The sequence below is a fragment of the Azolla caroliniana genome, unplaced genomic scaffold, assembly GCF_043228905.1.
Source record: "Azolla caroliniana isolate FFs.n. ecotype wild unplaced genomic scaffold, voAzoCaro1.0.p SCAF_20, whole genome shotgun sequence".
Classification (NCBI taxonomy): Eukaryota; Viridiplantae; Streptophyta; class Polypodiopsida; order Salviniales; family Salviniaceae; genus Azolla; species Azolla caroliniana.
In genome coordinates this window covers 8,417,724-8,439,043 of record NW_028230455.1, presented here as the reverse complement: position 1 = coordinate 8,439,043, position 21,320 = coordinate 8,417,724, and the positions used below count along the sequence as shown (strand labels likewise).

The 21,320-nt window shown below is 41.6% G+C and overlaps 2 protein-coding genes and 1 long non-coding RNA gene across 5 annotated transcripts; all 3 read right to left on the bottom strand.

Annotated features, from left to right (window-relative positions):
• Positions 1 to 428: 428 nt before the first annotated feature.
• LOC147850899 (uncharacterized) lies at positions 429 to 2,322 on the bottom strand. The gene is made up of 2 exons (XR_015531582.1): positions 2,255 to 2,322; positions 429 to 602 (listed from the first exon to the last, which is right to left on the bottom strand). It is a non-coding gene; the product is annotated as an uncharacterized LOC147850899 (long non-coding RNA).
• Positions 2,323 to 2,418: 96 nt separating this feature from the next.
• LOC147850897 (cellulose synthase-like protein B2) lies at positions 2,419 to 19,551 on the bottom strand. Of its 3 annotated transcripts, none has more exons than XM_087335442.1 (8): positions 18,835 to 19,551; positions 18,452 to 18,724; positions 18,223 to 18,339; positions 17,856 to 18,056; positions 14,988 to 15,099; positions 3,725 to 3,906; positions 3,274 to 3,624; positions 2,419 to 3,094 (listed from the first exon to the last, which is right to left on the bottom strand). In XM_087335442.1, exons 1-8 carry the CDS (start codon positions 19,534 to 19,536, stop codon positions 2,438 to 2,440), a joined length of 2,595 nt encoding a protein of 864 aa, XP_087191568.1. In that variant the 5' UTR covers positions 19,537 to 19,551; the 3' UTR covers positions 2,419 to 2,437. The 3 variants fall into 3 exon arrangements, with proteins under 3 accessions (XP_087191568.1, XP_087191567.1, XP_087191566.1); XM_087335441.1 differs by lacking the exon at positions 14,988 to 15,099 and adding an exon at positions 4,007 to 4,118 and having other exon boundaries at positions 2,422 to 3,094; XM_087335440.1 differs by lacking the exons at positions 2,419 to 3,094; positions 3,274 to 3,624; positions 3,725 to 3,906 and adding exons at positions 13,312 to 14,060; positions 14,252 to 14,602; positions 14,707 to 14,888.
• Positions 6,210 to 7,925, bottom strand: LOC147850898 (cellulose synthase A catalytic subunit 7 [UDP-forming]-like). The gene is made up of 4 exons (XM_087335971.1): positions 7,215 to 7,925; positions 6,826 to 7,104; positions 6,661 to 6,717; positions 6,210 to 6,425 (listed from the first exon to the last, which is right to left on the bottom strand). Exons 1-4 carry the CDS (start codon positions 7,923 to 7,925, stop codon positions 6,210 to 6,212), a joined length of 1,263 nt encoding a protein of 420 aa, XP_087192097.1.
• Positions 19,552 to 21,320: the final 1,769 nt, after the last annotated feature.

The window sequence follows — 21,320 nt, the reverse complement described above, 5'->3', positions numbered from 1 at the left end:
ATTGATAGTGGATAACTCTGTGTGTGCATGATCTTGACTAGAGGTTTAGAGATATGTGGCTCAGAAGATAATGCTCAGGTTTTTTATGAGTAATTGGCTCTGATACTATTTGATGAATATAACTTTGAAGGCCATGAACACAACGGTAAGAAAAGGTACTAAATGTACTCCCTTCTCATACGATAAGGGACATAATGGCTACGCACAAGTTATTGCTTCGCCAACAAACAACGATGTGGGGAATGAATATTTGGATCCAGCTCGAATAGAAGCTTAGGATCCCAGACAAAGCAACCCCTAAGAATCGAATCGGTTCATTGGATCAATTCCATTGTGTTTCATATTGAGTTGCTTGAATAGGGTGTTTTACCAATACATAAACCATGGACAAATCTCTGCCTATCCCAACAATGTATAGTCGAGATAAAGAACTAAATATTATGTGACCCAATAGCCAACATCACACTACACAATGGTGGACACACACATACATAATCAAAAGATGTTTGTCCTAAATTAAGGAGGAGGAAAGTATCCACATAATTAAGTGAGGCACTGGGAATTAAATTATTTGGATCAGAATTTTGGAAGAGCCACCACAACTGCCATCATCGAGCAGGCAGAGCGGAAGAAGGGCTATCTATCATCTATGGAATGAAATGGAATGGAATGGATTGGATTGGATTGGATTGGATTGGATGAGCAGAAGAAAGAATGGAATGATCTCCACATGGTAATAAATAAATAAAATTTAAAAAGAAAAATTTTACCGGAGGTGGAAGAGCTGAGGTCTATGAGATGAAGATGATCTCCACATGATTATGTGATGTTCTTAGATAGGAGAGAAATAGAATGCTTTAGAGAAGTTTGAAGTTTGCAAACGAAAGGCAAACCTATTGGGAGAAATGGAGCACACAACCGGCAGATGCCCGAGAGCCAACAAACGACAAACAACCGTGAGTCTGCAAGCAACCGAGAGTCAACTGATAGGCGACTGAGAGGTGAGAGTCGGCAGTCGAGGGTCGGCCGATTGAGAGTCAGTTGAGGCCAAAGAGCCGATTGAGAGTCGGCTAAAGGCCTATAACCGAATAGGGCCGATAGTGAGTTGAGAGCGAGTCAGCTGAATCAGCTGAATCAATTGAGAGCCGATTCAGATTTGGCAGAACTAAAAGTAATATTTAGACCTATTTACAAATATATACATATACTATGTATGTGGGATATATATATGTATGTTATGTATGTATGTATGTATGTATGTATGTTTTTAGTATGTTGTTTTTGGTATGTGTCTTTTTTGTATGTTTAGGTGTGAATGTAGATATGAAAAAGAAACGTTACTCTACGAGGCTAAAGAAAACGGTGTAGACACAAAAACAGCGTGACATAGAACAAAAAAACCAGCGTATAAGAAAAGAGAGAGCAATGCTAAAAAACAGAACATAGAGATTGAGAGATTGAGACACCAAAAGCAAGAGAAAAACAAAGATAACTATGAGTACAGAGACACCACAAGAGAGACAACAGCAGACACTAAGAAAACAGATAAGTGAGAAGACTACAAAGGAGAAAAACAACAACCGAAGAGACACAATACCCGAGTACGAGAGCAAGAGAGAGTGCTTTGCTGAAGAGAAGATAGAGATCCATGAGGGAATGTTCGTGACGTGACGTAAGGAACTCACGATTCACAATTGTGCAACACCTCTCATAACCATCCGTGTCAGGTTCCTTCGTTCTATGTTTTTCTTCTTTTCTTATATTTTCTACTTTTTGTTGGTTTATCCACCCAATCGGGTGAAGATTGTAGTCAAGGTTGTTGAGTTGAGGCTAGTACATTATCTCAAGTCAAAACCTTGAGAGTCCGTACTCAGTTGTACTCATTATTGTGTAGCCAAGGCTGTTGCCTTGAGGTTTGTATGTTCTTCTAGTCAAACTCTAGAGGTTGTATTCGGTTGTACTCAGATCATAGTAAAGTTGTTTGGAACCTACGGTATTCCCTATTTTGGGTATTCCACGTTAAAATTTTCTGTCTTGTGGTTTCATCTATTGTTAATTGTGTTGGAGGCATGCTGATTCAGTCCCATATTCCTAACATAATGCATAGATACAATATAATACAATACAATATAGTGATCACACTACATTTGTCATCAATGGTGGACATACAAACATTATCAAAAGAACTTTGTCCTAATTGAGGAGGAGGAAAGTATCATGATTCCTGACAATTAAGTGACAAATCCACCACAACTGCCATCATCCAGCCGAGCGGAAGAAGGGCAATAAAATGAAATGGATTGGATTGGATGAGCAAAAGAAAGAAGAAAGAATGGAATGGAATGGATCGCGGTTGATTGGATGAGCAGACGAAGGAATGGAATGGAGTGGATGAGCAGAAGGAGTAGAATGGTGCCAACAGACGGCTACGGAGCCTTCAAAGTTTCCCCATCATGAGGCTGATGAAGCCGAAAGCGATGAAAGAGCAGGAGGAGGAGAGGAAGACGATGGAGGAGTGAAGTGCGAGAGGCGATCTTCGGTGTCCCCTGCACCACAGAAACAGGCCCTTCACGATGGGATGCAGGAGAAGCAGGACCCATGCGCAGCACCACGCCTCCACCTTCATCACCGCATCAACCCTCCTTCTCCTGCTGCTCGCCATGGCGGATGAAGTGGACCACAGCGATGGGTTGAGCAGAGAGGAGAGCAGAAACTGCGAGAGGGCCGCAAGGTTCAGCATAACGATAACCGTCGGAGGCACAAATAGCTTCAATTTGCTGTTCACAACAACCCCACCGCTCACCGCTGCTTCTGCTTCTGCTTCTTCTCGCTTCGTCTTCGTCGTGTCTTCTTCCTTCACTAATTTGTCTTTGGACGTTACTTCGAACTTGATGTCTGAGATTCCCATGAGTTTCTTAAGCACATCGTAGGCCCCAACGAGACAGGAGGATGTGGCTGTGAGTGCCTCCATCTTCTCCCCCATCCACCATGCCTGTAGGCTCACCCCCATGATCATGCATTCCACATATGTGCAGCCATAGGCACCAACAAATGCAGCTAACCCCAACAAAAGCCACATGGGATTCTCTTCCATCTGTTCATTATCCATTTGGAATTTGTAAAAATTCTCTACTCAGATTTTTCTGTTCGTGCGTTGTGAGGTCTAGATCACATTTGTCATGGAAATGCATGTGAAAGAAAGACCAAAACATCCTACTACTCATATGAGCCAATAAAATACTACATTATGAGTAGAAAATGGAATTTACCTACCTTTGGGAATAAAGGCCTCCCGATCAACAATGATGTGCAGGGCAGTAGTGCATATGTCGCTAACGGGATGGCCACTGCAATGGAATTGCTTAAGCAGATGTAATTGAGCCTTTGAATGATGCTGAGTTTGGGCAAGCGTGTAAACGAGATGGGAGAATTGGTGCCCACCATCATCTCCAAGAATCCTGTCGACCACCGCTTTCTGGTTTTTAACACTTCCTCCATCGATAATGGTAAACCACCCAAGAATGCGGGATCTTTGGGTGAGCACAATACCGATTTCCATCCCATCCCATGTAGTTTGAGACCAGTGAGCGCATCCTCTGTTACAGATCCATAAAGTAATCCAACCTATAGATTGTCCAGATTTCAACACCAAAAATTCACGGGTCTAAACACTACATTCATCGTCTATTCATCATATTGTACATGTTATATGATTCCCACTTACCCCTTTGCCCCAATTGGTTCCATCTTCATATCTACAGCCAAGCAACTCAATTGCCTCCTCTACAAAAGGGTCTCCTTTTAGGACACCATGGTTCTTGCCATCATTACTCAGGTTTGTCGATAATATCCTTTCAGCACAACTGATGAATTGTGCAGAGGGTCCCAGGTCTTTGCTTTCCAGACCTACATTGAGGGCCAAGCTAATTTATCCATCAAGTAATTCTTATATTATTACAAGCCGAATGAATCTTCAGGTAGTGAGAAAGATGAGTTTATAACGTACTGTTGACACAGATACCATCCGGTGTCTTCCCATACAAGCCCTCTCTCTTATGTACACAAGAAGTCCCACTATATAGTGGACCTTGGGCACCATCCCATCCCTTGAAAAGCACCTATGACATCATTAGCGCACACACACAACGGTCGTCAACATTGCTGGCTCATCACAACTCTCGAATGATAAGTAAAATAAAAAACCCTACGATAGTCCTCATTGGGTGTGATGAGCCTTGCTTATGAGTTAAATTTTGATAATCCTAAATTTCACAAGAAACCCAATTGAGTAGATGGGGAAATGTAGATTTATCCTAGTAGGTCACCATGTAGGAATATTGTTTGTACATCCAAATGGTGGCGGAGCCAAAAGTAGGAATGATGCCATATGGAAGACATGTGAAAATGTATCAAAATAGTGAAGCCCTTCGACCGGAGGGAAACCATTCACCAAAAATCAATGTTTATAACGTCCAAATATGCCATCAAGCAATGTTTGAGAATGCGATACTAAATTTCGTAGTTATGATATGCAATAATAAAATCGAATTCTGTTGGTGCACATGTACAAATTGAACTTTCTTAGTAATTACAGGTATATGGCTAAGTGAATTAGATGATGGCGAAATGTCATAATTGTTAGTATTTTCCACACATTGTTCATTAGTGGGAAAGGAGACATGTGCACCCCCTTCTTTAATTGCTTTGACATCCTTCCTACCAATTTTATTCGTGGACTAAATGTAAATAGATCAACTTTTGGGTCATATAATCAATAATCCTTGTTGCCATGAGCTACAAATGTGGTACAAACTATGTGATTTTGACATGAGGTTGCTATACCTAACAAATGTGGTACAAACTATGTGATTTTGACAACAATTTCAATTATTTTGGCACTTTTGGTTTAAGTTCTTTGAAGGATATATTTTGTTGAGTGGTTGCACGTTTAAGATTAGGCCTTCGATTTTCAAAGACTTGGTCAAAAGTGACAATCGTGAAATGAGTGAAATACATCAATATACGAACGTTAACAATATATATTTCAGGATAGGGGTTGAGTTGATAAGCGGCCACATACATCCATGTGGACTAGGGTTGGAGGGATTATGAAAAAAGGGAGTTACAAAGCTTACCGAAGATACTCTCTATGAAAAGTGATAGTTGGATTTTTGAGTTGAGTATAGCCAATGGCTATACGTTGTAGAGCCATATGAACCATTGTCTTTGTAGGCAAGTAGTTTGCCTCTAATCTATCTCACACTTGTTTTGAGATAGTAAGAATTTGCACATGTTGCTTAAGTGTGTCCTCCATGTGAAGGAGCTCTTGAGTGGGCAATTCGAATCATGCCACTTCCAAGCTAGCATACCATATGTGTTTGTGGGGTCATGAATATTTGGATGTGCACAACACCTTTCCATAGTTCTAATGTTTTTGGTTTTTTTTTTTGTTTCTCCTTAAATCCGGGTTCAAACATTCTTGCTGTGTTTTCCTTCCTCATGGGAGAAGAAGTCGTAATGATATTTGGTACGCCTGAACCATACCCAATTAAAGGATGTCTTATCTAGAAAGGCCCTTATATTTAAGTGAAGAAAAGTGGCTTTCTAGAGAGCTGCAAAACAAAAAGAGAAGAATTTGATGTTGTGGCTCTAGAATTTGATCTGCTCCGATTGGACTGAAATTCTAAGGGGTTATTTTTACCATCAAGAATCTCATATCCAACAGTTGGATCGTGGTTTCCTATCCTCAAAGTTAAAGTTCTACTTATTCATATCTCTTGCTCTTCTTCTTGTTGGATGAAGATTGTTGACAAGGTTGTACCCACTTGTAAACTGAGTTATAGTGGAAGTTTTGGTACCCTAAAGTGTCTTGTGGTTTTTTCACCAGATTGGGGTTTCCAGTGTCCACATAAAACTCTTTATGTGTTTGGTTGCTATTTTTTATTATTTCCGATTACTTAATGTCAGCTTGCCCATCAAATCTTCTAATTATTTGTGGACGGTCATTGTTTCTTGGATTGATTGGGATTCCACGCATTTCAATTCTCGTCATTGACACGTCATAAAAGGTGTATTCTTTTCATCGATATATCATATACATATCTATATATATAATTATACGTTTCTCCATTATCTATGCGAAAAAAGAATGTAAGTGATTGGAGAAATAATCGCCAAAAGTGAATGTACTGTTGATATTATGCAAGTGATCAAAATTTGAGTACCTCGAGAACGGCGACAAACGTGTTATCGCCATCCATCCCTTCAAAAATCTGGGGGAACTGGACGAAACCTAGCTGAGGATTAATGGCGGAATCCATGAAGAAGCACATGGCTTGTAGGAGCGCTTTGCCATCGATGGCGTATGTATCACAATCAAGATTCAGGATGAAGGGTGCGTTTGTAAAGATGCCGGACACACGAATCTGGTTAATATGTTATGTCATATGTAACGTGCAGCACATGGATTAGCAGGATGGATTGGATTGGATTGATGACATCTTACATAAACAAGTAAAATGCGATTGTAATTGATTGAGGTTAAGATTATTCACACAGAGAGGAAGAGAGAGAGAGAGAGAGATTGAAGACCAGCGCATTCATGTTGCCGGCTTTATAGTGGTGCTTGCGTTGAAGGCTCTTCTCTCGGGACATATACACCAGGCAAGGCAACCCTTCCTCCTCCTCTTCCTCCTCTTGAGATTTGGCTATCAGAACCTGCAGTAGCAGATAACAAAATCGAAACAACCCCATTAATTGCATATGTATGTGTGTAGTAGGAGCAGTAGTAGATAGTAGATAGTAGATAGTAGTGAAGGTGCTCACTTCACAGTAAGCGTGGTGATGCCGTGAATCGTAGTCCACAGCTGCCCATAATTCTGACAAAACGGAGCGCTTCAGACGGCCCATGTAACCCTCATCATCCTTATTATTATTATTATTATTATTATTATTATTATTATCTAATCTGCTGTAACTATGAATCAACCCAGTCTCCATCATTACGTCTGCAAGCATCATCTTCAGAGCCTCTGCCTTGGAGCGATGATCTCCATATCTCTGCGTCATGGATGTCACCCTGCGCTCCAGCTCCTTGTACTTGGCCTGTCCTTCAAATGTTTTTTTACATATACGTAATCGTCTCCATCATCCAACAATTATTCCTATAAAACCAGGCAGAGATTGTGCGGGATCATCAGTTAAGACCTACGTACCTTCATAGTTGTCCATTCAGCGGCAAAACCCGAAGCATGAGAGGAGGAGGCGTTTGGCACGTGTGTCGAGTCGGGTGCATGTTTATGCTTGGCAAAATGCGGGCCTGGAGCTCGAGGTGTGATGGAGGGGAAGCGTCGGCAGAATGGAACCCAGTGGCTGGCGAAAGTGGCGGCGAGCTTGATGGCCCAGAGGTTGAGGAGGGATCCGGCATCGTCGGAGACGTAGCAGGAGAGGCGACGTGGCGAGTAGTCGAGAGCGAGAGCTGAGAGCAGGGTGTTGAGGGTGATGATGGGGGGTTCCTTGAGAGGGTCGGCGGTGGTGACGAAGACATCCACAGGGGGCAGCGCATCCAGCAGCTGTCCATGGGCATGGGCATGGGCATGGGTAGTGGGCAAGAAGAGCCTGGAGGGGTGAACCAGGCGTTGTATGAGACGCAACCTGGGGAAAACGGAGAGGTGGGCTTGCAACGAGAGCCAAAGCTCGCAGAGGAAGGCGGTGGCGAGGAGGAAGAGGTGGGGCAAGTCATGATGATGATGGTGGTGGTAATAGTAGTAGGAAGGGCGGAGGCGGTAGATGAGGAGGAGGGGAAGGAGGGGGAGGAGGAGGAGGGAACGGAGGATGAAGGCAGGTTTTGCGTAGCGCTGATGTGTTTGTAGACGAGGATCCGCCACCAGCTCATGAAGGGGAGGCGGCGGTGGATTGGCGGCCATCTTGGGGGGGGGGGGGGGGGGGGAAGCGGAGTTGCTAGTAGTTACTACAACACACACACACACACATCCCCACCCGTCTCCCATAAATCAATGTAAATAGAGAGGGGATAACTGTTATGTGGTCCACACGTTGAGTTGGTTGTGATGGATCGATCACTAGAAACATATAGAGATCGGGGCGTGTCCTCTCTCATTACCACACCCCCAACCAAGCCAACAAATGAAGGGAATGTTGATTTCTCCTCAGTTCACTGGAATGTTAAGAGCGAACCTTGCTTTCGAAATACTAAGCTCCGAAGCAATTGCTAGGTGTGCGAGCTGTCCACTTCAAAGTTGAGGCTCACCATTGATGTTCTTAGGAGTACAAAGTCTAAGATGTTGATATTACACCTACTGAACAAGATATTAAAACAATGTTTTGGGAACGTACTAGGTACTTGATAGTGCGTACGTATTTCATCTAGGGAGTGACTTCGTCGGGCTAATGTGGGTGAGATTCACAAGTGATTCTAGCTAGAATTTTAAAGAATTCATAAATATAATTTTTTTGTGATACAAAATTAGATCGCCGATCGAATTCGGACTCGCATGTCAACGCTCTTCGACTATGGGGATAAATGACTAAGGGGATAAATGACTAAGACAGAGAGCTTGGATCCGTTGAACCTCCACCCAACCACCCTCTGTCCAACTTATATAGAAGATCCTCTTTATTCTCTCATACTATATCAATCATAATGGTATTGAGTACAATCACTAGGGAGATTCCAATCCCCCACATAGGTACTTGACTACATTTAAAGTTTATTGAATGCCTAGGGAGATTCCATTCCCACACATAGGACTTGACTACATTAGGTTATTTGAATGCATAGGGAGATTCCCTTTCCCCACAAAGGTACTTGAGTACTTTGGGGTATTCAATGCACTAGAGGTTACATTCCCAATGTGCACCTTGGCAATTGAACACATACAACCCATGCCTCACACCTTGCTTGGGTCATGGGTGTCTTCTCCATCCATCGAGAAGACTTAGAAGCCCACGACTCTTACCTTGAGTCATGGGCACCTTCTCTATCCGTCGGGAAAGGCCCTCACCTCAATCCGTCGAGGTGGGTGTTGCGGTTCCAATCATAGAACCCCTCAACACATCGGATGTGTTACACCCCCCTAAAAATATTACCTAAAACTCACCCCTCTTTCTTTTTGCTTTCATTTTACTCTAAAAATTGACAATTCTCATAATGCAAATAAGCTAGTTATAGGCTTCAATAGAAATATGCAAGTAGGCTAACCAATTATGGTAGTGGTTAATCCTCATGCTCGAACATCATGTGAAGCTCTCAACAAACTACTACCAAATATCTTGAATGCACCATAATAGAAAATGAGAGAGAGAGAGAATTACTCATTCTTAATGTGTTCAACACTTGGTTGTCTCATGGTAAGAAGTACTCTCCTATTTGTATGGAGGCCATCATCTTGTAGAGAATTGTAAGTATTTGCAAAAAGAGTTATTGGTGTCTTGTTCTTTTCTTTTCTTTTCTTTCCTTTTTTCTTCAAAGACTTTCTTCAATAGTATTAAGAAAAAACACTCGAAGGCTACAACTTGAGCTTGTCTGCCCATAAGCTTACAACTTTTTATGTACAATGATGTACAATAATCCTAAGACCAAAGATAAGACTTTGTAGAAGGTGTTGGAATTTGTTGATGCACACTACCATGATTTACTGATATTCAAGAAAGGGTCCATGGAAGTTGATAGTGTCATTGAGGCCCTTGAGTTGACCGTGTAAACAGGGGCAACTTTTTCCATAAGTGAAGAAGCTTCTTCCTTCTCTTGTTCACAATCTTTAGGGAACCATGCATATTGTCATACTAGCCACGGACTACTGCCAGCACGTTCTCCCATATCTTAAGCAAGACATCTGAGAGATGTTGACTTATCGCATCATAAAGTCGGTCACATCGACATTTCCATAATGGCCATAACATTATTGGTGTCTTCTTAGTTATTATGCTGTTTTGCAAAGGAGAGATTGTGCTCTCAATTCGTTGTTTGCTTTATTTGGGGTTAAAGAGGAGAGATGTCATTGAGGCTCAATTTCAAAGAAATCTGGTGTTTGTTGAAGCACATGAATTATTTTACGCATCCTGCTCAATTATGGTTTTGTATGACAACAACTACAAAATATAACATTAATGTGAGGTCCTTTACTTCTACTTACCAAAGAACCATCATGGGTTGATTAGTGTTTATGGATTAGATGTCGTTTTTACAAGTGAATACTAGTCTCTTGTACCATTGCTCCGTTAGTCTCTTTGATGACTATATTTGAATGCTAAACAAGAATGGAAGGTACACAACTCTAATTATTGATGGTGGCAAATCTTGAAACATAGTTGTTGGTATTCTAAAGTACTACTAATAGCAAAGGTCTTCACTTGGAGAGTATTGATTAGGGGTTTACCTTTGGGATCACCTTTAAAGCAACGTGGATTAACAATTGTCATGAATAATGGTTACAACCAAAGCTCAAACCCTCGACCCTGGCATTCATCTTTTAACACCTTACCCATGGGGTCATATAGATTATGTACTTTACATAAGATGAGAGACCCTTTATATAGGGTCTCACATGCATAAAAGGCTAAGGGCATGTCACCACTTAATGCTCATGTATACAATGATTAGGTTGGCTATATATTTAAGAAATAAAATAGTTTTCCAAGTAATATTTGCATTCCTTTACATTCCTTTAAGGAAGAAGGGTGTTAAGTTTAGGAATCGGCAAAGGCTCAACTCAAGCCTAAACTGAACCACCAAACTACGGTTTGGCGGTTTGGTTTGGTTCGGTTTAGGCTTGAGAGCTTTTCCTTAACCGGCTTCAGCTTGGTTTGGGATTGCTCAATCCGGTTACCAAGACGGTTAGCCGAAACCAGTTTGGTTTGGAAACTAAGCCTAAACCAAATTGTTGTTGATTCCCAATTAAGTTTGAAACCCACTATTTGCCCTTCTATGAAAATATCATTTTAAATACTTGCTTTGGAGGTGGTTTCTTCCCTTCTTTCTTCTATTCCTCCTTTACATAAGATGAGAGACCCTTTATATAGGGTCTCACATGCATAAAGGGTTAAGGGCATGTCACCACTTAACGCTCATGTATACAATGATTATGTTACGGGCATGACCATATAATATCCCGTGGTGAGAATTTACCGTAGTATTCTAGCCACGTGGATAAGTGTGAGGGTTAAACGAGAGCATAAAGAAGGGGAGGATTACTTTTAATCCTCGGGATTGAGACAACCCAATAGGCCAAGTGTGAACTTACCTAGGGGCCTTGGGTATCGCTATAAATAAGAGGCCTAGCTACCCTCATTTCATCATTTTGTTGACTACGTCGAGATTCTGTCTTATGGTGGGTCAACTCTTGTAGCAAGCGCGCCAACACCAGGTACGATTCGACGCCACGACGGTGGTATGGGACGCTAATCGAAGCTTGAGTCCATCACGATCCCTTCGCTCGGGGGTGGTCGGGTGGATCGGCACCCTTCTTTCTCTCTCTTCTTTCTATCTAGATCTATCTTTTATCCTTATTTTATGCTTACATTAGTTCATGTCTCTAATAGTTGGTATCCGAGCTCATGTTCTAATGTTTCTTTTGTTGGTTTTGTCTTCTTGATGGATGGCGATCGATCCACGTGCGGTCGACCTTGTTCCAAACAGCAATGAACAAAGGAACTTCGGTAATCTTTCTTGTTTTTTCTATTCTTATATGTAAGATGGTGTGTAACACCCATATCGAGAAACTAGGTATCATGATCTTGTTTCTTTCCTTGTTCATCGATATTGAACTGATATGCTTGGATGTATACTTTTTCATTTTGATCTTCTCCATTATCCAAGGTATATATTGAGATTTATCAATATTAACTTCTTGGATTTGTACATTGTGTGCTTTGTGGCCGGCTTGGCTTGCTTTATTTAGATAAGGTTGCTTGAATAGACACACTCTTTCAGATTTCTGTATGTCCATTCCGTTTACAATACCTATATGTCACATTGAAACTTCCACTTTGTTGAGTGCCATGTGTATAACTTCTCTGTTCATCATTTTTGTTACTTAATTTGTTTGAGGCTTTACCTTTCCAAGATTTATGTTTTTGTCGATTTTTACTGTTGATGTCTATTGACTAAAGCAACCATGGCCATTAGCTGATTTGCAACTACCTTTTGTCATCAAATGTCCTCATGATGAATCCTTGTGAGTAACTCTAAAGGTGATTTAATGTTGATATTCATGTTAGTGAATGTTCCCCACGACCCAAGATGTTTGTGTTGTATCAAGCCTGTCTTTATATCTTATGGGAGGAGGTTGCCGGCTGTAATAGATTATAACATCATCCATGGTTTCCTCCCAAATAGCTTGGAAGGTAGAAACATCTTTCTCCTCCTGCGACAGACACATATTGAATAATTCATTTAATGTATGTAACTTAATCATACCATCACGTGGGTGGCTTGTACAACTCTTTGAGCTTTGCTTACATTGAAACAATCATGGCGAGTCTCCACATAATATGTACTTGCTTGTTGTCTACAAATAGTAGGATCCAAGCGTGCCCCTTTATCCTGAGCATTCCATGTTTTCCATTCTTCTGAGGTTTTGGCTATTTGTTCTTCCAAGGTGCCATCCACAACTTTAAAAAGCCCTTCAATATCCAACCACCAATTCTATTGTCGACTTCTAGTTTTTATAATTCTTCTTAGTTAATTTAGCTAAAACATTATGATATGTAGTCATATTGATAGTGGATAACTTAGTGTGTGCATGATCTTGATTAGAGGTTTAGAGATATGTCGCTCAAAAGATAATGCTCAGGTTTAGAGATATGTCGCTCAAAAGATAACGCTCAAAAGAAAAGGTACTAAATGCGCTCCCTTCTCATACGATAAGGGACATAATGGCTACGCACAAGTTATTGCTTCGCCAACAAACAACGATGTGGGGAATGAATATTTGGATCCAGCTCGAATAGAAGCTTAGGATCCCAGACAAAGCAACCCCTAAGAATCGAATCGGTTCATTGGATCAATTCCATTGTGTTTCATATTGAGTTGCTTGAATAGCGTGTTTTACCAATATATAAACCATGGACAAATCTCTGCCTATCCCAACAATGTATAGTCCAGATAAGGAACTAAATATTATGTGACCCAATAGCCAACATCACACTACACAATGGTGGACACACACATAATTAAGTGAGGCACTGGGAATTAAATTATTTGGATCAGAATTTTGGAAGAGCCACCACAACTGCCATCATCGAGCAGGCAGAGCGGAAGAAGGGCTATCTATCATCTATGGAATGGATTGGATTGGATTGGATTGGATTGGATTGGATTGGATGAGCAGAAGAAGGAATGGAATGGTTTGGATGGGCTACGAACGAAGCCTTCAAAGTTTCCCCATCATGAGGCTGATGATGCAGAAAGCGATGAAAGAGCAGGAGGAGGAGAGGAAGACGATGGAGGAGTGAAGTGCGAGAGGCGATCTTCGGTGTCCGCTGCACCACAGAAACAGGCCCTTCACGATGGGTTGCAGGAGAAGCAGGACCCACGCGCAGCACCACGCCTCCACCTTCATCACCGCATCAACCCTCCTCCTCCTGCTGCTGCTGCTGCTGGCCATGGCGGATGAAGTGGACCACAGCGATGGGATGAGCAGAGAGGAGAGCAGAAACTGCGAGAGGGCCGCAAGGTTCAGCATAACGATAACCGTCGGAGGCACAAATAGCTTCAATTTGCTGTTCACAGCAACCCCACCGCTCACCGCTGCTTCTGCTTCTTCTCCTTTTCGCTTCGTCTTTGTCGTATCTTCATCCTTCAGTAATTTGTCTTTGGGCGTTACTTCGAACTTGGTGTCTGAGATTCCCATGAGTTTCTTGAGCACATCGTAGGCCGCAAAGAGAGTGGAGGATGTGGCTGTGAGTGCCTCCATCTTCTCCCCCATCCACCATGCCTGTAGGCTTACCCCCCCCAATATCATGGATTCCACATATGTGCAGCCATAGGCGCCAACAAATGCAGTTAACCCTAACAACAGCCACATGGGATTCTCTTCCACCTGTTCATCATCAGGCATTTGGAATTTGTCAAAAATTACCTACTCAGCTTTTCTGTTTGACATGCGTTGTCAGATCTAGATCACATTTTCCATGAAAATGCATGTAAAAGAAAGGCCAAAAACTTCCTACTACTCATATGAGCCAACAAAATACTACTACATTCTGAGTAGAAAATGTAATATTTACCTACCTTTGGGAATAAAGGCCTCCCCATCAACAATGATGTGCAGGGCAGTAGTGCATATGTCGCCATCGGGATGCCCATTACAAAGGAATTGATCACGCAGATGTAATTGAGCCTTTGGATCATGCTGAGTTTGGGCAAGCGTGTAAACGAGAAGGGAGAATTGGTGCCCACTATTATCTCCATTACTCCTGTCGACCATCGCTTTCTGGTTTTTAACACTTCCTCGACTGTTGTTGGTAAACCACCCAAAAATGCCGCATCCTTGGGTGAGCACAATACCGATTTCCATCCCCTCCCATGTAGTTTGAGACCAGTGAGTGCATCCTCTGTTACAGATCCATAAAGTAATCCGACCTATAGATTGTCCGGTTTTCGACACCGAAAATTCACGGGGCTAAACACTACATTCATTGTCTATTCATCATATTGTACATACATGTTATATGATTCCCACTTACCTCTTTGCCCCAATTGGTTCCATCTTCATATCTACAGCCAAGCAATTCAATTGCCTCCTCTACAAAAGGGTCTCCTCGTAGGACACCATGGTTCTTGCCATCATTGCTCAGGTTTGTCAATAATATCCTTGCAGCACAGCTGATCAATTGTGCAGAGGATCCTAGGTCTTTGCTTTCCAGACCTACATTGAGGGTCAAGCTAATTATCCATCAAGTAATTCTTATATTGTTACAAGCCCAATGAATCGTTATGTAGTGAGAATGATGAGCTTATAACTTACTATTGACACAGATACCATCTGGTGTCTTCCCATACAAGACCTCTCTTTTATGTACACAAGAAGTCCCAACATATGATGGACCTTGGGCACCATCCCATCCTTTGAAAAACACCTACGCCATCATTACGGCACACACACAATGGTTGTCAACATTGCTGACTCTTCACAACATTTGCAGGAGATAGAGCCTTTGTTAGGGAATCAACCCACATAAAATTTGTCGATGTATTCTCTAATATAGCTTGTTTCCTTCGATCAACTCACTTATAAAGTGGTATTGTAGATTTTCATGCTTCGTTTTCTCTTAATGGTTTACATTCTTTCTCCGGTAGATGCATGATATATTGTCGTAGAAGATTTTCAATTGTAGTGATTTAATTAGTTATTTTTTTGATTAACAATAACTAGATGTGGGGTTTGTCCGCATAACTCTCTAATGATTTTTCATGCATTAAAAGGGTTATACTTAAAAGTTGAAAAAACTATGTATCCCGTAACTTAATATTGAAGCTTTCCTATTCATTGTTTAATAGGAAATTGCATCATAAAATCAATATCGTTTTCTATAGTTGGGCCATCTGAAACATTCAATTCTCATGTCAAGGACAATACAATGTTTAATTTTTAGCGTGATGAATGATTTCAAAATTTTAGTGATGAATTTATTTTGATAAATAATGAGAGTTTCTAGACTACCATATGCATAATTTGCATACCTCTGAAATAAGATAAAGGACTTGAATCTATAATAATTATAAAAATTCTTTAAAATGTTCTAGCTTCGCAGAGTAAATTCATATGGTGTCCAACTTCAAGAATGTCCTCTACATGTAGTGTTGGTACTAACAGTCAACTAGATGTATGACTATGCGTAATGTGTTGGAAAATATAAGGCTTTTATCTCTGTCTCTCAGTGTCTCTGTTATTCTACATAATGTACATATAATGTTTAAATCCATAGAAAGATAGATGGAATAGATAAACATAGTTCAGTTAAGATTTTGGCTCAAATGGAAGAGATTGTTAAATGTCGATTTATTCTAGTAGGTCATCATGTAGGAATATTGTTTGTACATCCAAATGATGAATTTCAAGCTAAAAAATGGTGGTCGGAGCCATAAGGAGTAGGAATGATGCCATATTGTGAACAGGTGAAAATGTATCAAAATAACGATGTCCTTCAACCTGAGAGAAACCACCCACCAAAAATCGAGCTACACCATGAAAGTGTTGTTTTATCTTCAACACCCATTTGCATTAGAAAGGTGAGGGTCCTATGGGGAGAGTTGACGATTCATGTTCTTTGTCTATGGGTCCTTGCCATTCAACATTATTTGGACTTCGAATGCTTCATTCATAATTGATTCATCATCAAGAACATTTGATGTGAACTAAATTTTGTAGTTATGATATGCAAAAAGAAAATCGGAATTGTTTGTGCGTCAGTACAAATTGAACTTTGTGAGCAATTGCAGGTGCAGGACTAAGTGAATTGAATGATGGTGAAATGTCATAATTGCTAGTATTTTCCACACATTGTTCGTTAGTGGGACAGGAGACATGTGCACCCCCTTCTTTGATTACTTTGACATCCTTCTTACTAATTTCATTGGTGGAATAAATGTAAACAGTTTTACCTTTTGGGTCATATAATCAATAACCCTGTAGCAATGAAGGTTGCTATACCTAACAAATGTGGCACAAACTATGTGAATTTGACAACAATTTCAATGATTTGGGCACTTTGGTTAAGTTCTTTGACGGGTATACCTTGTTGATTTATTGCACGTTTAAGATTAGGCTTTCGATATTTCAAAGACTTGATCAAAAGTGGCAATCGTGAAACGAGTGAAGTACATCAATATACGTTAACAATATATATTTCAAGATAGGGGTTGAGTTGAGTCCATGTGGACTAGTTGGAGGGGGTTATCGAATCATTCTTCCGTTTGGTTTCACTCTTTATTCTTTGTTCAAGCCAGAACTGAGCCGTTCGCGGTTTGGTTCAGTCTTGAGCTTCCTTAACCGGTTTGAGCTAGGTTGGGTTTGGCTTGATCCTTGGCAAACTGGTTTGGACCAAACCGATTATGCCTTCACCTATAAAGGGATCGGTTCAGATTCGTTCGTTCAAGTTTGAAAACTTCCAAAAGAGGAAACCGGTTAAGACCAAAGCCAAACAGTTAGCAGATTCCAACTCAACAACTAGTTGGCAAAGCCTTAGAAGATGAGACAATAATTAGGGAAAGTTGTCTATTGGAAATCATATTAGGTTAATGCGGAGGAGATCATATCTTAGGTTATATGATGGTTCAATTATGAGAATTTACAAAGAAAACTAGTAAACTAGTAAATAAATAAAAAAAGGATTTCTTTGTTCCCAATGACATGTGCATTAGAAAGAAAATGGCCAATAAGGATTCTGAAAAAAACAGTTAGGTTAACGAGAAGCAGGAACAGGAAAAAACTTCCGATTGGAATCAAAAGAGTTTGCCCAAGAACGTTTACTGTACCATATTACTCCTATGTTGGACATGATCGAATAACTCTGTTTGAATTAGCAAGTTCATTACAATTTGACATTAATTGATGCATCCCGTGCACTGCACCTTTTCCGTAGTTCTACCGTTTTTGTTTCTTTTTTGTTTCTCCTTTGCGATCAGGGTTCAGACATTTTCTTAATATATTGACAGTCATAAAAGACGTATTCTTTTCATTGTTTTATATGTGTGTGTGTGTGTGTGTGTGTGTGTGTGTGTACTTATACGTTTCTCCATTATCTATGCGAAAAAAGAATGTAAGTGATTGGAGAAATAATCGCCAAAAGTGAATGTACTGTTGATATTATGCAACTGATGAAAATATGGGTACCTCGAGAGCAGCGACAAACGTGTCACCTCCATCCATCCCTTCATAAATCTGTGGGAACTGGACGAAGCCTAGCTGAGGATTAATGGCGGAATCCATGAAGAAGCACATGGCTTGTAGGAGCGCTTTACCATCGGTGGCGTATGTATCACAATCAAGGTTGAGGATGAAGGGTGCGTTTGTAAAGATGCCGGACACACGAATCTGGTTAATATGTTATGTCATATGTAACGTGCAGCACATGCATTAGCAGGGTGGATTGGATTGGATTGATGACATCTTACATAAACAAGTAAAATGCGATTGTAATTGATTGAGGTTAAGATTATTCACACAGAGAGGAAGAGAGAGAGAGAGAGAGATTGAAGACCAGCGCATTCATGTTGCCGGCTTTATAGTGGTGCTTGCGTTGAAGGCTCTTCTCTCGGGACATATACACCAGGCAAGGCAGCCCTTCCTCCTCCTCTTGAGATTTGTCTATCAGAACCTGCAGCAGCAGATAACAAAATCGAAACAACCCCATTAATTGGATATATATGTATGTGTGTAGTAGGAGCAGTAGTAGATAGTAGATAGTAGATAGTAGTGAAGATGCTCACTTCACAGTAAGCGTGGTGATGCCGTGAATCGTAGTCCACAGCTGCCCATGATTCTGACAAAACGGAGCGCTTCAGACGGCCCATGTAACCCTCATCATCCTTATTATTATTATTATTAGTATTATTATTATCTAATCTGCTGTAACTATGAATCAACCCAGTCTCCATCATTACGTCTGCAAGCATCATCTTCAGAGCCTCTGCCTTGGAGCGATGATCTCCATATCTCTGCGTCATGGATGTCACCCTGCGCTCCAGCTCCTTGTACTTGGCCTGTCCTTCAAATGTTTTTTTACATATGCGTACTCGTCTCCATCATCCAACAATTATTCCTATAAAACCAGGCAGAGATTGTGCGGGATCATCAGTTAAGACCTACGTACCTTCATAGTTGTCCATTCAGCGGCAAAACCCGATGCATGAGAGGAGGAAGCGTTTGGCACGTGTGTCGAGTCGGGTGCATGTTTATGCTTGGCAAAATGCGGGCCTGGAGCTCGAGGTGTGATGGAGGGGAAGCGTCGGCAGAATGGAACCCAGTGGGTGGCGAAAGCGGCGGCGAGCTTGATGGCCCAAAGGTTGAGGAGGGATCCGGCATCGTCGGAGACGTAGCAGGAGAGGCGACGTGGCGAGTAGTCGAGTGCGAGAGCTGAGAGCAGGGTGTTGAGGGTGATGATGGGGGGTTCCTTGAGAGGGTCGGCGGTGGTGACGAAGACATCCACAGGGGGCAGCTCATCCAGCAGCTGTCCATGGGCATGGGCATGGGCATGGGCAGTGGGCAAGAAGAGCCTGGAGGGGTGAACCAGGCGTTGTATGAGACGCAACCTGGGGAAAACGGAGAGGTGGGCTTGCAACGAGAGCCAAAGCTCGCAGAGGAAGGCGGTGGCGAGGAGGAAGAGGTGGGGCAAGTCATGATGATGATGGTGGTGGTAATAGTAGTAGGAAGGGCGGAGGCGGTAGATGAGGAGGAGGGGGAGGAGGAGGAGGGAACGGAGGATGAAGGCAGGTTTTGCGTAGCGCTGATGTGTTTGTAGACGAGGATCCGCCACCAGCTCATGAAGGGGAAGCGGCGGCGGAGTGGCGGCCATTTGGGGGGGAGCGGAGTTGCTAGTAGTTACAAAACAGATTTGCGATATACATAGATAGAAATAGAAAGGAAGGGGATAATTGTTGTGTGGTCTAAACGTTAAGTTGTGTCACGTGTGTGAATGTTGTTTCACATGTGGATGGATGGATTCATGGATCGATCACTATAGACAGATAGATAGATTCGGGTGTTGGGGGGGCGGGGGGGGGGGGGGGGGTTGCTTTTGAAAAATAAAAAGCTCTGAATTCATGGCGAGTTTGTAAAGCCTTGGAATCTATTTTTCAATCTAAGCCTCCCTCCTTTCTTTTTACTTTTATTCACAATCCATGTATGCATGTTGAAGAAACGATATATTTCTGTCTTCACGTATGGCTTAGTCTAGCCCCAAGTGTGCCTGTCTGTATCCTTGTATTTATTTGTATTGTGACTTGTATGCATGTTGAAGAAACGATATATTTCTTTCTTCATGTATGGCTTAGTCTAGCCCCAAGTGTGCCTGTCTGTATCCTTGTATTTATTTGCACTGCATTATTAAGCAAAATACCTTGGAAAAGGAAGTTTGTACAACCATGACATTGCATTACCATTCTTTCTTTTTTCCATTTATGATATTGGTACACATTGTGGTACTATTAAAATAAATATCAAGCTTTGCTATTTCACATCAAGGAGTTGTAACTTGTAGGTAAGTAAGTAGTGGCTAACTGGCTAGGGCTCACTTTAGGTACCATAAGTTGTGAGTGTGATGTGGACAGATATAAATATGATATAATGATGTGAGTTGTGAGTGTGATATAATTTTTTCTGCTCACTATTTATAAGTTGTGAGTGTGATATAATTTTTTCTGCTCACTATTTATAAGTTGTGAGTATGATGTGAGCAAAAAAAATGGATGTAAGAAAGCTTTTTTAAATGGGAAAAAATTGGTATGGCTAAATGACATGCATATATATAGGGGAGAATTGAGTGTTTATTTGACCTTTAAGGTTAGGCATATATGATTATGATTGGCAACTACAAATATGGATTGTGTTTGATCCATACTAAATCAAAAGAGCTTCATCGATAAGATTACATAAGTTTTTGTAAAAAGTAGCGTGCGGAAGCAAGTATGAAGACCGAATAGAAGGAAGGAAACTCAGGTTCAATGGAGAGCTTGAGCTTACACGATATACGCGGGAGAGACAGAGAGAGTGAGAGAGAAGACACAAAAAATATAACAGGAGTACGCAATCTCTATTCACCACACTCTATACAAATGTGTGTTCAATGAACACTTTTATACAAGTCCTAGAAGGACTGATAGAAGTACTGACAGTACTTCAATGCTCATTAAGAGTTCCTACAGTAACTCCCAAATATATTCCTCACGGAATATCTTTCCTAACGACCTCCCAGTTTACACACTCGGCCTAACCGATCGGTCCTCGGCTTCTTCAACCGATCCTGCCGATGTTGAGCTTGTCTCTCAACACTCCCCCTCAAGCTCAACTCGAGGCTCTTCGGGATCCTCAGGCTCACATCTCCGGTTCCTCCTGGCTTTACGCCTTGCTCGCGCTCCTCGACCTGTTCGACTCCGCGCGCTTCGACCCTTCCGGTCAGCTTGTCTGCTCATGTGGCCCTTATCAGCTCTTCTGTTGTTGCGGTGTTGACGCTTCTCTTGCTGCCTTTTCTTTCGCTTGGGCCTCGGTTGATTCAGCGTATCTGAATCAACCATCCGAACTGACTCGGCTACCTCCGATCGGTTTTCGCTCTCGTCCGAGTTGGCTGTCTCCAACTCGTCT

Excerpts from the sequence above, each read along its gene's own strand:
- LOC147850898 (XM_087335971.1), bottom strand. The coding sequence starts at position 7,925 with ATGGCCGCCAATCCACCGCCGCCTCCCCTTCATGAGCTGGTGGCGGAT. Across the intron at positions 7,105-7,214 it reads CTGAATGGACAACTATGAAG|GCCAAGTACAAGGAGCTGGA; the intron begins GTACGTAGGTCT and ends TTTGAAGGACAG. Across the intron at positions 6,426-6,660 it reads AGGAAGGGTTGCCTTGCCTG|ATTCGTGTGTCCGGCATCTT; the intron begins GTGTATATGTCC and ends CATATTAACCAG.
- LOC147850897 (XM_087335440.1), bottom strand. The coding sequence starts at position 19,536 with ATGGCCGCCACTCCGCCGCCGCTTCCCCTTCATGAGCTGGTGGCGGAT. Across the intron at positions 18,725-18,834 it reads CTGAATGGACAACTATGAAG|GCCAAGTACAAGGAGCTGGA; the intron begins GTACGTAGGTCT and ends TTTGAAGGACAG. Across the intron at positions 15,100-17,855 it reads CGTTTGTCGCTGCTCTCGAG|GTGTTTTTCAAAGGATGGGA; the intron begins GTACCCATATTT and ends ATGATGGCGTAG.